This window comes from Geotrypetes seraphini, chromosome 2, assembly GCF_902459505.1.
Source record: "Geotrypetes seraphini chromosome 2, aGeoSer1.1, whole genome shotgun sequence".
In the NCBI taxonomy this organism is placed as follows: Eukaryota; Metazoa; Chordata; class Amphibia; order Gymnophiona; family Dermophiidae; genus Geotrypetes; species Geotrypetes seraphini.
In genome coordinates, this window is record NC_047085.1 from 464455096 (window position 1) to 464470100 (window position 15005).

The following is a 15005-nucleotide window of genomic DNA, read 5'->3' on the forward strand; positions in this document are numbered from 1 at the left end:
ATGAGCATTCCTAGTTTCATTGACCAAATTCTTATACCCCCACATACCAGCTCGTTCACTCAGATCCGCTGCTCAAAATCTATTATCAGTCCCCTCATTAAAAGTTATTAACACGCATCGTAACACTATATTTTCAGTAACAGCCCCACTCACATGGAATTCACTGCCAGCTTATTTAAGGGACTCTTCATAGAAATTTTTACTGTAGTGAATGATTTTAAATTAGCTTACCCATTGATAATTAATTTTCATTCTAAGAGGATTCTGGATAAAGCCACTATAGAATGAAAAGCTTTATCTGAGGTGAGTTGTGTGGGTTGAGGGAATTGCCTGGCATCCCAGCATTCCATAAACCCACATCTTTTCCGTAAATATTGAAATGATGAATGAAAACATTACAGGGTCCTTGATTTCTGGTCCATCTGGTATTGTCATTGACACTGGGTTTTACTAAACGGTGTTAGAGGTTTTTAGTGCGGGCCAATGAGGTAAATGTTCCAACGCTCATAGGAATTCCTATGAGTGTCGGAGTATTTACCTCACTGTCCCGCGCTAAAAACATCTAGTGGAGTTTAGTAAAAGGATCCCTGAATGTGGTCTGAGATTTTTGGGGAGGTTAGTGAGATTGCTAACCAACAAGTACATTTTTGCATGTGTTATTTAACTGTCTAATTTTGTAATTGTATTTCAATGTTACTAAGATAGCTAGCTCCGACAACCAAAGCAATGCACTCTTTACACTTTGGCGTTCCTTAACTTCTGTAAGCACAAAACCAAATCAAGATTGTCTTCCAGCTGCAGAGGATTTAGTAAATTCTTTTAAAAATAAAATCATGCTCATCAGGGATGCATTTCCTGTTATAAACTCTGATAATTTGCCTACAGGTTCTAACGATTTACCAGCTACTCCAGTAGATCGATTTTGAAACATCTTTGATTTAGGGCTCCTTTTACAAAGCCGCGCTAGCAGTTTAACGTGCATAATAGCATGCGCTAAACTGCCGGCCGCACTAGCCGCTACCGCCTCCTCTTGATCAGGTGGTAGTTTTTCGGCCAGCGCAGGGGTTAGCGCGTGATTAAAAGTCGCGCACGCTACACCCGCTAGTGTGGCTTTGTAAAAGGAGCCCTTAGTCTCTGAAAGTCAAGTTTTAAAGTTATTTGAAAAAATGTAGTTGCAAATTGGATCCTTTTCCATCATATCTTTTTGGAGGTATTCCCCCACAAGTTATCACATGGCTGACTTCATTGTTGAATCATTTCTTTTAAAATAGACATTTCTCATCAAGTTTGGAACACATAAGAACATAAGAAGTTGCCTCCACTGGGTCAGACCAGAGGTCCATCATGCCCAGCAGTCCACACCCGTGGCGGCCCATCAGGTCCATGACCTGTCAAGTGGTCCCTGACTCTTCCTATAACATATCTCTACTTCTATCCGTACCCCTCAATCCCCTTATCCTTCAGGAATTTATCCAAACCTTCTTTGAATCCCTGTAGCGTGTTCTGCCCTATCACAACCTCCAGAAGTGTGTTCCATGTGTCCACCACTCTCTGGGTGAAGAAAAACTTCCTGGCATTGGATCTATCGTACGAGGAAAGGCTGAAAAATTTGCAGCTGTACTCACTTGAGGAACGTAGGGAGAGAGGAGACATGATCGAGACGTTTAAGTATATTACCGGCCGTATCGAGATGGAAGAAGAGATTCTCTTTCTCAAAGGACCCTCAGCCACAAGAGGGCATCCGCTCAACTCAGGGGTGGGAAATTTCATGGCGACACCAGGAAATATTTCTTCACCGAGAGAGTGGTTGATCCTTGGAACGAGCTCCCGGTGCAGAAGTTCGAGGCAAACAGCGTGCAAGAATTTAAGAGCAAATGGGATGCCCATGTGGGATCCTTTAGAGCAGGGGTGTCCAATGTCGGTCCTCGAGGGCCGCAGTCCAGTCGGGTTTTCAAGATTTCCCCAATGAATATTCATGAGATCTATTTGCATGCACTGCTTTCATTGTATGCTAATAGATCTCATGCATATTTATTGGGGAAATCCTGAAAACCCAACTGGATTGCGGCCCTCGAGGACTGACATTGGACACCCCTGCCTTAGAGGGTTAAGCCAAGGGAACCTGTCACCAGGAGTGGGATCCCTAGGATAGTAGACTTGGGGGTAGGTCAGTAGAGTGGGCAGACCTGATGGGCTATGGCCCTTATCTGCCGTCATCTTCTATGTTTCTATGTTTCTAATCCTGACACCTTTATTGAAAGGTGCCGATTTGGACCCTTCTGTCCCCTCTCATTATCGCCTAATTGCAAGCATACCATTATTGACAAAAATGATGGAATCTATCATCTCTAATCAACTCTCCAACTACAGTATTTGGAGAAATTTTTCATCCTTTTACCATTTCAACACGGGTTCAGACCAAACTTTAGCACTGAAACTCTTCTAATGTCAAAGATTCAAAACATACAAGAGCAGAACAAATAAGCAATGTTGTTGCAATTTGATCTGTGGACAGCATTTGATGTAGTCCATCATTATATTTTGATCCATATGCTTTCAGATATACGTCTAAATCAAGTAGTTTTGAACTGGTTTACTAAATTCCTATCATTGCGATCTTATGAGGTTCATTTGAATGGTAAAACATCTTCCATTTGGAAGCCTGGCTATGGAGTCCCTCAGGGCTCCCCTTTATCACCGATACTCTTTAACATCTTTATGACCTCATTGAAAAACTTCTGTCTTACATCTGTGTAGACTAAGGGCTCCTTTTACTAATTAGTTCTAGCCGCGTAGCACGGGTTTAGTGCGCACTAAAATTCTGCGTGTGATAAAAACGCTATTGCAGCTTAGTAAAAGGAGGTTGATTCTGATCTTAATAACTTGGTCACAAGTATAGATTATTCTGTTTTTTTAAGTTTCAGTCATGGGCAATTTCCATTCAAAAGAAACTGAATGCCGCGAAAATTAAATTACTGTGGGTCGGGCCACAGTTGGAAATTCTTCCTGTTTCTGTTACATTGAAATCTGGTATCACGCTACACATTGAGTTCTCTTCCTGAGTTCTGGGTATCATCTTGGACTCTTTCCTTTCATTTTACGAGCATATAAATTCATTAGTGAGAAACAGGGCAGGATTAATTCGTCGAGGGCCCCTAAGCACACAAGTACACTGGGTCCCCTGCCCCGCCCCATCCCACCATGCGCCCAGGCGGAAACAGGAAGCTGTGTCAGAAGGACGCTTTGGGAAAGCAGCACCGCTTGTACAATTACAGTTCCCGTTGCCTTTGTTACCTGTGTTGCTTGCTTGTCTTACTTTCCGTCGATGGGGGGGGGGGGGGGCTGCGTTGCCGATTGGGGTGGGGCCCGCATTGCCGATCGATGCTGGAGGGACCCATCACCATTTGGAAAAAAACAATGTTGATGCCCTCCTTCATTGGGCCCCCCTGACAATTACTTGTCCTATTGGTTAATCCTGCCCTGGTGAGAAAGTGCTTCTTCAGTCTGCGCATGCTGAAAAAAGTTAGCCCATTATTCTATCAGGAGCATTTCTCATTATTGGTTCAGTCCACTGTGCTTGCTCAACTGGACTATTGTAATTCTGGGTATTTGGGTATCAAGCAAGGCAGTTTGTGACGCCTTGAGTTGTTACAGAATAAGGCGGCAAAACTCATTTTTGGAAAACGAAAGTTCGATCATATTTCACCTTTGCTGAGAAAGCTTCATTGGCTACCTGTCTGTTACAGGATTCAATTTAAATGCGCAAGCATCATTTTAAAACTTTTTTATGGAATATTTGACCTTTGGATTCCTTTATGTTGGAATACATACAGATTCTGCTATACGAGGAAGCTATCGTTTCCCTCTTTTTTTAAGGGAATTAAATCAACTGGGAAATTTTGTCAGTCCTATATATTCAAGTTGGCAGAGATTGGAACAGACTACTGGGTCCTATTAGAATGATAGGCCAACTAAAATTATTTTGGAAAACCTTAAAAATTTTGCTTTTTTCACAATATTTAAAAAGTTTACCTGAAGAATCCACTAACTGATAACAATGCAAGTTCTATTTTATGATAGTTTTTAATTCAAACATTCTACTCTATTCTATATCATTTATGTTACATTCTAGTCTCCTGACTATTTGTAAACTATTTATAAACTGAGTCGAGCTCTGACGAGAGATGATCCAGTATATAAACCGAAGATTAGGTTAGATTAGAATGTTATTGTAATCCTTCTTGAACTGAGAGATTATATCATATAAATGTTGATTATTAAATTATATTACATTACTACATGACATATCCCACTGATATACTGGGCTGCTTTGTGTTACATTGGTTCCATAAATAAGAAACTATAATCCTGGAGTTAAAAATCATAAAATCAAACTTTTGTGAAGATCTATATAGCAGTGATATTCTATTTCAAATGGTTCAAATTCCTGACAAACTGTAATCCTGCACAGAAAGCAAATCTGGCTTCACTGGTGTGAGGCCTAGTTGTAGTGACAACTTAAACCTTAAGCCTTAAACAGGCAGCAGATCTTCTATCATGCTCTCTAATAAAGCAAAGCCATTTAGTTGTCCCATTATAATTTGGTTCACAGAAGAGATTTCCACAGACTCTTTCAGGTTAAAATAATGGGTATAAAGAGTGCAGGCAAATTTATTCCACTGTAGCGGCATGCCTAATTACATGGAATACTAAATAAATTGTCAAGTGCAAAGAATAATTCTGATAAATTAAAATACTAATTAAATAGTCTACTGCAGAATTTTGAGAACATTATAGGGTTCCGCTTCTTTAGGTAATTTGCATATCCTTCATCTAGTGAATTTAATTTTGCTTCACTTAGAGACAAAAGGGTCTTTATGCATGGTTCATTGTCTTTATTTTTCTAGCACAGAACTTCAGAAACAGATTTTTCTGAAAAGAAATATTAAAAATATTTCCTTATTTGTAAAACTTGATGGCACACATTGTCCTTCTAGACTGACAGGAAACTGAAAATGAATAAATAATGCATGCTCTAGAGTTGTTTCTTATTAACAACATTAGATGGAATACACATTTTTCCACAGGTGTTAGACACTCTAATAAAAATGTTGGACACAGTTGTGATAGCATATTTTTAATGTCCAGTGAAAACTGTTTAACTTTTCCATATCCCCAGGCTTAATTTATTTATAAAAGTATGATTTTATGATGCTCCTACATGTAGGCCTTATGTCTAGCACTCTGAAGCATGTTTGCTGTGATTTATTGATTTGATATGCTAATTTTGACAATTAGCATTAAAACAGTTTATAACTGAATGGAAATATAGTTTAGATATATACACATCTTATGATCTAAAAAAAATAAATAAATCAAAAGCATATCTGCATACAAATTTAAAATATGATAAAACACTTCCAGGTTCAGATCATCAAAATGTTACAGAGCTCAAATATCTTTAAATTCATTTTCAAAAATCTAAGTTTTCAAAATTTATGGACTTCAAAATAACTAGATAAAATATTGGCAGTGGTGGATATAGAGTTCCATCAAATGTGTCACCAAATTTGTCCAACACAGCTAAAGGCTCCATTCCTTGTAAAGGTCAACCTAGCCAATTTCACCGATAGAAGTTGGTACAAACAGTGTTGAGAAGATGGTAAAAAGCGTTTCTGTTTTTGTTTAATCAGCTAATCTGAAAGATCAGTGTATCGCAAACTGTGTGCCTCCTGAGATTTCATGTGTGCCGTGACACACTGGCAAGGAGGAGAGTCGTCCATGACCGCTGACTGCCTACGGGATATGCGAGAGGCACGTCCTGTGGGAAGTCAGCCGGCACAGATGACTCTCCTCCTTGCCGGCATCTCTCTTCCTCTCCCCGCACCTCCCGGATTCCTCCACCGAAGCAGGTCGTGGCCAGATGGGCCTCTGCGCTCTTCCGGATGCCTTCAGGCTGGGGCACTGGACTTAGTGTGCCGCTGGCTGGAAAGTTTACGAGACACTGTGAAAAATATTTAGGCATCACCAACTGGAAAACCTTAAAGACTAAGGGTTCCTTTATTTAGGCCACGCTAGCGGTTAAACGCGTGTAATAGCACGCGTTAAACTGCCGGCCGTGCTAGCCGCTACCGCCTCCTCATGAGCAGGCGGTAGTTTTTGGCCAGCGCAGGGGTTAGCGCGTGATGAAACGTCTCGCATGTTAACCCCGCTAGCGCGGCTCAATAAAAGGAGCCCTAAGCAAAATGATTTAAATATGATCCTTGCTGAAATGGGCAGCCAGTGCAAATCTCTCAAAATAGGAGTAATATGACATAATCATTTTCCATTAGATACCAAACATGCTGTAGGATTTTGGCCTGTATGACTTTGGGAGGTTAGTCTGCTGTTACATGTTTTGTTAGCTCTTTGGGAAGTTACAAAAACAAGTGTTCCAAAGGAACAAAGAGCTAGTTTTTTGTAAAGTAGTATAAGTTAAGAATCAGTGGGGTTTTATGATTTGAAACTTGAAACGTTTCAGTGCCATACCAATTTTGGCATGCTCACATCAGATTTTTGTAGTGTCCTAAAGCCCGTAACTGTTGATGATAGAGCTTTGCTCTGTGACATTATTGCTTAAATGGTTAGGTGATTGGCTGAAGCTTAGCTTAGCTTTGTGCTCAAATGTATTCACTGTTTAATTTTTTAGCAATGGTTAGCAACAAGAAGGCTTTAAAAATAGAATAGTCAAGAAACAGTAGGGTTAGATTTCACAATAATCATTGTATTAATATCAAGTTCTACACATCCATTATGTCAGTAGTAATTTTCTAAATTAATAAAAAAAATATATGGCTGTGACCAGCAGGGGGCTCTACTGTCTACTCCAAGCAACTGAAAAGGTTCCACTCTTGAACCATATATAATTTTTAAATTAATTTGGAAAATTATTACCGACAAAATGGCACCATGGCATGAACTAGCAGAAATTCACAACTGAATAAAGTGGTTTATGAATTACTGCACTATTTATTTTTTTCCCCTTTTTATTTAATAGTTTTGTGGTCGATGAGTGTTACGTTTGATATTTGTGGTATATACTTGGATAACACTGCCTTGGGTGAATCTCTTTATGAAGGTAGTTAATGAATCCAAATAAATAAATAAAATCATGAATCATATAAAGATAAATGGATGAGAACTAGTAAACTTTTCTTTCATAATATCTGGATCTAATTTCATAAGCTTGCATCTTGTCTTGCTATTTCCTAAAACCTGTGTTTTTTTGATTGCTCCTCACAGCTGCCAACAAAGACAAGCTTGGAAAAGCTACTGGGGTGAAAGTGCTGAAGACTGGCATGGGCGAAGTAAGTGGGTAAAGGACAACTTTGTTAGACTTGAAGCATTTTATTTGCTCCCCTATGAACTGCAGCGCTTGCAGCTGTAAAAAGCAGCCAGTGCTGATAATGGAAAGTAACTTTTATAGTAGTTAAATCTGTGCAAAACTCTAATCAACAAACAATTTAGCACTGTACCTCATGGTATAACAGCAACATATATATTTGAGAAAGGTTCAGAAGCCCTTAAATCATATTCCCAGCTTTATTATACATGAGATATGGAATTCCCAAAATCAAAAAAGCAACCAAAGGGCTTTCTAGCCTACTGGTTACGAGGGGCTGCCCAACCAAGAAGAGAATGATGTAGAGCCATGAAACTTACAAATTGTTCCACATTTTTCTTGATACTTTTTGGGAAAAGAGTGGAATAACTTGTAAGTTTCATGGCTCCACATTGTTCTCTTCTTGGTTGGGCTGAGAACTTTTCGGCAGCCCCTCGTATTGTGATGTCATAATGCCGCATTCCATCAGTTGCCTAAGAGCCAACCTCATCAGTGATGTCACAATGGCTTGGTTACCCTATACTTGTGCCCATTGGCTAGATCCATTTCCCTCATTGAAACAAAGCGTCAAGAAAAGTGTGGAATAGCTTGTAAGTTTCGTGGCCCCACACCATTCTCTTCTTGGTTGGGCTAACTGTTTTAGCAGCCCCTCGTACATGTATTCTCTAATATAGATCTATTAAATACCAAAGTAATAATAATAATAAAAGTATATGTTTTCTGGAAGTATGATGTTAATATGGAGTGTCTTTTTTAATTGATTGGGGGGGCGTTGTGTTTTGATTTGGCAAGTAAGGGAATTAGATGTACATTCCCCTATTGGTATTGTACTATCCCGTTCTCAAAGCAAAAGCTACTCCTAGCTATATCATATTACAGGCTCTTCTTATTTACATGGAGAAGTGCTGTCTTAGCTCTATGAAATATGCATGCTTTATCAGAGTTTCTATCATTACTCGTACTATTATTGGTCACTAACAAAATGTTTGCATCATATCCACAGTTCTAAAGCTATTTGTGGTAAATGACAGACCACACACTGGCTAAAGAGAGCACTGGTTGGAGATCTTTACGTCCCCTGCCTTCCCCATACCCTCCACTCATGAGCCCCAGAATACCCTGCAGGGCCCTCTGCATGGTGCTTTTACATAAATCTACTCCCACCCCACCCCCCACCCCATCAGAACTTACCATTACAATTCTAAAGCCAAAGAAAGGTAGTGTTTGAATGTGGTTCTTTGAGATTCTCCTTTGTGCTAATGTGGTTCACAGAATGGCAAAAGGTCGAGCTGCGCTGCACTGAGCGAAACGGGGACTTCTGTGAAATATCAGGTGTTTCCTGTGCATTATTGCTGTAGGGCTCACTGCAGAAGCTGTCTTTTATTAGGCCAGATCTGATATTCATTAGCTGTATCTTAGCAGCCAATTAAATCCAGTTTGAAGCACCCGCTCCACAACAAAGCACCTCACTTCAGTATGCAAAATATTTCATGCCTAAGAGCAGCTTTATAGAGAGTGCACTGTAGCTTGAAAGCATCCGTTCTACAGCTACCCAGACAGCGTGCAATTGCCGAGGCCCACTAAAAGCTGATAGAAACTTTTCAAACAATTCTGGGAAGTGGCTTCACTGGAACTATTATTCCCAAAGTTCTTTTTTTCCCTCTCTTCCTACTGCCTTTTTAATGCAGACTGGATTAATGAAGCATGTAGCATCGGACAACGAATTGCATTTTTTTACAGCATGCTGCATCTTTAACCGGCAATAAGCGGAAGATTAAGCTACGGGGGTGGCGGTGGCACAGATTCAAAACCGTATTCTGCTGGGCTCCAAAGATGCAGGGAGCAGAAGGGAAAGAGCCAAAACATTCTGGAGATTAAGGAGGGGAAGTTATCAACATGGGCTACTTTTAAGTCGGGCTATTTCACCATAGGGTTCCATTGCATGAAATGGGATCCTGTGCTTTGCAGGGCCCATGTTGATAACTTCCCTCCTAAGATTACAGTCAGAAGTTTTGATTGACCTGAGCATGGCCTGTTCACACGTGCTCCTTCTCTTTGTCAAGGATCTCTTTATCAAGTATCTATTTTGCGGGGGAAAGGGGTGGCAAGTGGATTGTTTTCAGGTACACTTATTTGCTAGGCCAAAATCATACTTTGATAGATTAGAAACCAAATACAGATGTGTTGATGTTTGCAATCATATTAACTTCACTAGTCTTTAAGCCTGTTCCATTAGTGGGTGCTAGAATAGATGTATCTGTCTGTCTTTCTTTCTTTCTCTCTCTCTCTCTCCTTGGCCGCTTTCTGTCTTTCTTTCTTTCTGTCTCTCTCTCTCCTTGGCCGCTTTCTGTCTGTCTTTCTTTCTTTCTCTCTCCTCGGCTGTCCATCACCACCCTTCCACCACCCCTTGCCTGCTCCCCCTGTCCAGCAGCAGCCCTTCTCCCTTCCTTTTACCTGCCCCCTGTCCAGCAGCACCCCTTCCCTGCTTCCCCTGTCCAACAGCAGCCCTTCTCCCTTCCTTTTACCTCCCCCTGTCCAGCAGCACCCCTTCCCTGCTCCCCCTGTCCAGCAGCAGCCCTTCTCCCTTCCTTTTAGCTCTCCACTGTCCAGCAGCATCCCTTTCCTGCTCCCCCTGACCAGCAGCAGCCCTTCTCATTTCCTTTCACCTCTCCACTGTCCAACAGCATCCCTTCTCTGCTCCCCCTGTCCAGCAGCAGCCCTTCTCCCTTCCTTTTACCTCCTCCTATCCAGCAGCACCCCTTTCCTGCTCCCACTGTCCAGCAGTAGCCCTTCTCCCCTTCCTTTTACCTCCCCCCTGTCCAGCAGCACCCCTTCCCTGCTCCCCCTGTCCAGCAGCAGCCCTTCTCCCTTCCTTTTACCTCTCCACTGACCAGCAGCACCCCTTCCCTGCTCCCACTGTCCAGCAGCAGCCCTTCTTCCTTCCTTTTACCTCTCCACTGTCCATCAGCTCCCCCTCCCTGCTCCCCCTGTCCAGCAGCAGCCCCTTCTCCCTTCATTTTACCTCCCCTGTCCAGCAGCACCCCTTCCCTGCTCCCACTGTCCAGCAGAAGCCCTTCTCCCTTCCTTTTACCTCTCCACTGTCCAGCAGCACCCCTTCCCTGCTCCCCCTGTCCAGCAGTAGCCCTTCTGTGTGTGTCTTTCAGTGTGTGTGTGTCTCTGTTTATCGTGCCCCTTCTCCCATCTACCTTTTTTTTATCACGGGCAACCGGCACGCAGTAAACCACCACGTGCGCACTCGTTGTAAACTGCCGAACGCTCATGCGCGGAACCCGCTCTAACATTTCTCTGCCGGCCACGGAGCTACTGATCACGGAGACAGGGATCATGCAGGTAGGAGTGCACATGCACGCTTAGGGTTTTATTATTAGTGATTGCACATTTTAGATTCCAGCCTCATCCCTGAATTCACAATATTCATCTGTGCATTTTGTAACAAAATCCAGTATTTTGATTGATAGTATTGAATAAGATGAGTGAACTGACAATAATAGTAATCATTTAGAATAAGAGGATTTTTTTAGAGGGAGGGTTCAAGGTTTCTCTTGCATTTACCTTCCTCCTTTTATGAAGCCACGCTAGTGTTTTTTTATCACTGGCTGCGGCGGTATTAGCTCCTACGCTCATAGAATTCCTATGAGCGTCAGAGCTAATACCGCCACGGCGGGGATAAAAAAAAGCCTAATGTGGCTTCATAAAAGGGGGTCTTCATTTTTTTTAAATTATGGTGGGGGTACGCAGTAGTGCTGCCCAATTCAGGAAAAAAAAATTTGATTTGATTCAGCCTATTGAATCGATTATTTGATTCAATTTTCCTGCCCAATTGGGTGTTTTTTTGGGGGGGTTTTTTTTCAAACATCATGGTGGGTTTATTTTATAGCCTCTTCACCCCCTTTGCCTTCTCCTAACCACACTGGCGCTATGGTGTAAACAAAATAAACAAACAAAAAAGACTTTTCCTCTCTCTGTTAAATCCTAGCTCACGTTTGCGGTCTAACACCAGCTCTGGCAGGATACACATTTCAAATCTGACATATTGTAATCACAAAACAGAAAATAAAATAATTTTTTCTACCTTTTGTTGCCTGGTCATTATTCAAATCTTATTGGTTGTCGGCTCTGGTTGTCTTCTGATAACCTGCTTGCCAGGGTCTCCTTCTTTCTTCTTTCTCCTTGCTAACCATCCATCTTCTATCTCTGTCCTCCCCTTCCATTTCGCTTCCCTCCCCCAGATGTCTGGCATCTTACCTTTTTTTCGTCTACATCCACAGATCCACCTTTTCTCAACTACCCTTTCATCCAGCATCTCTCCCTCCTTCCCCACCACCTCAGGGTCCACCATATCTCCCTTTCTTTTCCCAACTACCTTCTTATCCAGTATCTCTATCCCCCCTCCACACCATCCCTTGTGTCCAACTTCTCTCCCTTTCTGTTCCTTCCCTCCCTAAATCCCATTGTCCACCATCTCTCTCCCTCTCCTCTATTTTTAGACCCATTATTTCTTCCGCCCTAAAGTCCGGCATATGCACGTCTCTTTGAAACCCCCTTCCCTCCCTCCGTATACTTCTACACCAGAGCCCCCTCCCCCTGAAGGCTGTCCCTCCTGAAGAACTGCACCCCCCTGAAAGCCTGTACCACCACACCTGAAGGCCTGCACTCCCCCCCCTGTAGGACTGCACCCCCCCTGAAAGCCTGAACCACAACACCTGAAGGCCTGCACCCCACCTCTGAAGCCTGTTCACCCCAAAGGACTGCACTCCCCCCTGAAGGACTGCACCTCCCCCCCAAGTACTGTACCTCCCCCCGAAGGCCTTTCACCCCCTCCCCGAAAGGCCTGCGTGTTCCTCCCTGACCTCCCACGCATCCATTTACCTAATTCCAGCAGGGAGCAGCCTGCAGAAAGGATTGTGGGTACTTTAGCGATCCTTGCAGGTTGCCATACAGCTCAGGAGCTGTCGTCCCTCTGCCACAGTCCAGCCCCTCCTCTGACATCAGAGGCAGGATTGCGGCAGAGGGAAGACAGCTCCTGAGGCCTATGGCAACCTGCAAGGATTACTAAAGTACCCGTGATCCTTTCTGCAGGCTGCTCCCTGCTCGAATTAGATAAATGGATGCGCGGGAGGCCATGGGGGAAGCCGGACACCACAGCACATCCTGACTGACCCTCCCCCCTTGCCCTCTAAAGCGATAGCGGCAGCGGCCAGCTAGCATGAGGCAGCACTGCCGATCCTGCTTTAGGGGGGGAGGGGGGTCAGTCACCGAATCGGGAGGCCGATTTTTTTTTGTTTTTGAATCGATTCGAACCGATTCACCTGAAATGAATCGGTGAATCGATTCGAATCGGGAATCGGGCACCACTACCCCAGACCAGGCAGGCAGTCCTGAATGGGAAATGAGAGAGGAGCAGGCTGAAGAAAACCTGTCTTCAGAGCCAGGAGAAGCAATGATAGTGGATGACAACAGTGCTGCGATTGAAGTTTGGCCAGAGCAAATGGAAGTGGCTTGAAACAACATGAGTTTATTGGATATTTTCTTTGGCTGTTTGTTTTTTTTCTGATATGCAGGTTGTAAGAGAAGAGTAATTTTGGACTGTAAAGTTTTATACATTTTTCTTCTGTGCTTTAAGCAAGGGGACAGTATCCTTCATGGTATAAAACAGTGATTAAATTGAGTCAAACGCTGGGCAGGAATCTCAGCCTGTTTTATTACACTGACTCACTGTTCACAGAACTCCGTGTGAGGACAACAGCTGTTCGCTGTTACTATAGCAGCCTGTTAATTGCATTTAGCCTGCATGCTTCTCAGAAACAGATTGAGAATCTCTGAGTGTAAAACTGCTGTTTTCTCTGAATGATATAAAGCTGTCTGTGTGCCTTGCTAAGGAACCTGCTTCCTAGAAGTATAAATGATTCTGTCTCTTTCTCATGGCTACCTGTACCAGCAGCCCAGTAGTGCTGGCTCATTAATTACTGCCATAAACTCCCATCCTGCAGCTCAAGAATCCTTCAGCTCAGGAATAGGGAGCTGCTTATTTTAGCTGCTGTAAAACAGTGAAGCAGTTAAACTTTAGGATTGTAATTTTTTTTTCTTGCATAAAATATGCCTAGCCTTAGACTCTGGTGAAGAGGACTGTATATAATGTGCCTAATAAAGTCCAGAGCTGGCAATTGAGTTAAAGTTTGTTTTGAGGAACCTTTTCTTTTGGTTATATTTTCATGCTCACATTGAAACCTGTGATGGACTATGATTTTGTGGCCAGTGGCCAAATAAAGTATATATTTTACATTAAGGCCATTCTTACTAAATGGTATTCTTCGCAAGATCTTTGAAAGAGCAATTCTAGGCTGTTGCCTAGGGGTAAAAATCCTGAAAGGCTCCCCTAGTTCCAGGGGGACCACGCCAGATTGAAGCAAAGTGTCACTACCTGACTGCCCGTTACGCTCTTTTAGGGTACAGGTGTGACAAGGTGTGAATAAACATGGGGAAAAAAGTGAGACGGTTTATGTAATGTATCTAGAGTTTCAGAAAGCTTTTGATAAAGTTCCTCTTGAGAGGCTTCTGAGAAAGTTAAAGAGTCATGGGAAAGGAAGCAGTTGTGGATTAGGAATTGGTTATTGGATAGAAAACCAAGGGTAGGGTTAAATGGTCATTTTTCTCATTGGAGGAGAGTAAACTGTGGAGTGCTACAGGGATCTGTACTGGGAACTGTGCTATTTAACTTATTTATAAATGATCCGGAAATTGGAACGAAGAGTGAGGTGATTAAATTTGCAGATGACACTAAACTGTTCATAATTGTTAAAACGCTTGCAGAGTGTGAAAAATTGCAGGCAAACCTTAGGAAATTGGAAGACTGGTGAGAAGGCAGCTGCTAACCTTTTCATAAAAATGACCTCACACAACAACCCAATTGCTGTATATAATATATAGGTTTATTAGCAATAGACAAAAGTCAGATTATATGGAACAATAGTACAGCACATTGAGTCAATGGATAAAATACAAAGTGGCCTGCTCTGATATGTATCCATCCTAAAGTCTAAGGCAGCCGGTCTGCTACTTATATACTTTAGTTCAGTAACCTAAAGAAGCACCTAGTTACAGATTACATCTCACTTTCTATTGGGTTGACACATCTGTCATATCTATTGGTTGTATAGTCTGCATACTTATCTCGGAGCCATATTGAAGCATGATATCACCCACTGTCAAATCTGACGCCCCTCTCCATTTTCCCTGACAATGCATTCTTAATACTAAGGTCAATAATTTATGAGAGTAAGCCCCCTCCCTTCCTGAGCTTGATTATTGATTGTCAGCATTTCTGATATCTTTTGGTAGGACACTTTGTTTTGGTTTGTCTTCTGGAAAGTCTCAAAATGTCTAAGGCTGTTACTGTCAGCAAATATCTTCTAGCTACTGGGCCAAAGTTGAACCTCTTACATAGCCTTCTTGTTCCTTGCTGACAGGGAGAGATATGATTGTTCAGAAGCTTGAATTCATAAGCACAATGTCTCTCTTAAAAATATAACTTTTGGGGTCTTCACCTTCATTCTCATGACAGTCTTATTCCCTATTATTCCTCACTGGGCATGTAAGTCGCAGA

At 42.4% G+C, this 15005-nt stretch overlaps 1 protein-coding gene across 2 annotated transcripts in view; it reads left to right on the forward strand.

Moving 5' to 3' along the window:
* The window catches only part of PTPRN2 (protein tyrosine phosphatase receptor type N2), a 1585109-nt gene that overhangs the window by 922861 nt on the left and 647243 nt on the right, over nt 1-15005 (forward strand). For both annotated transcript variants that reach the window (XM_033931599.1, XM_033931600.1), the window contains exon 12: nt 7282-7346. In XM_033931599.1, the coding sequence (XP_033787490.1) occupies nt 7282-7346 (65 nt within the window). The remainder of the gene's footprint in view (nt 1-7281; nt 7347-15005) is intronic.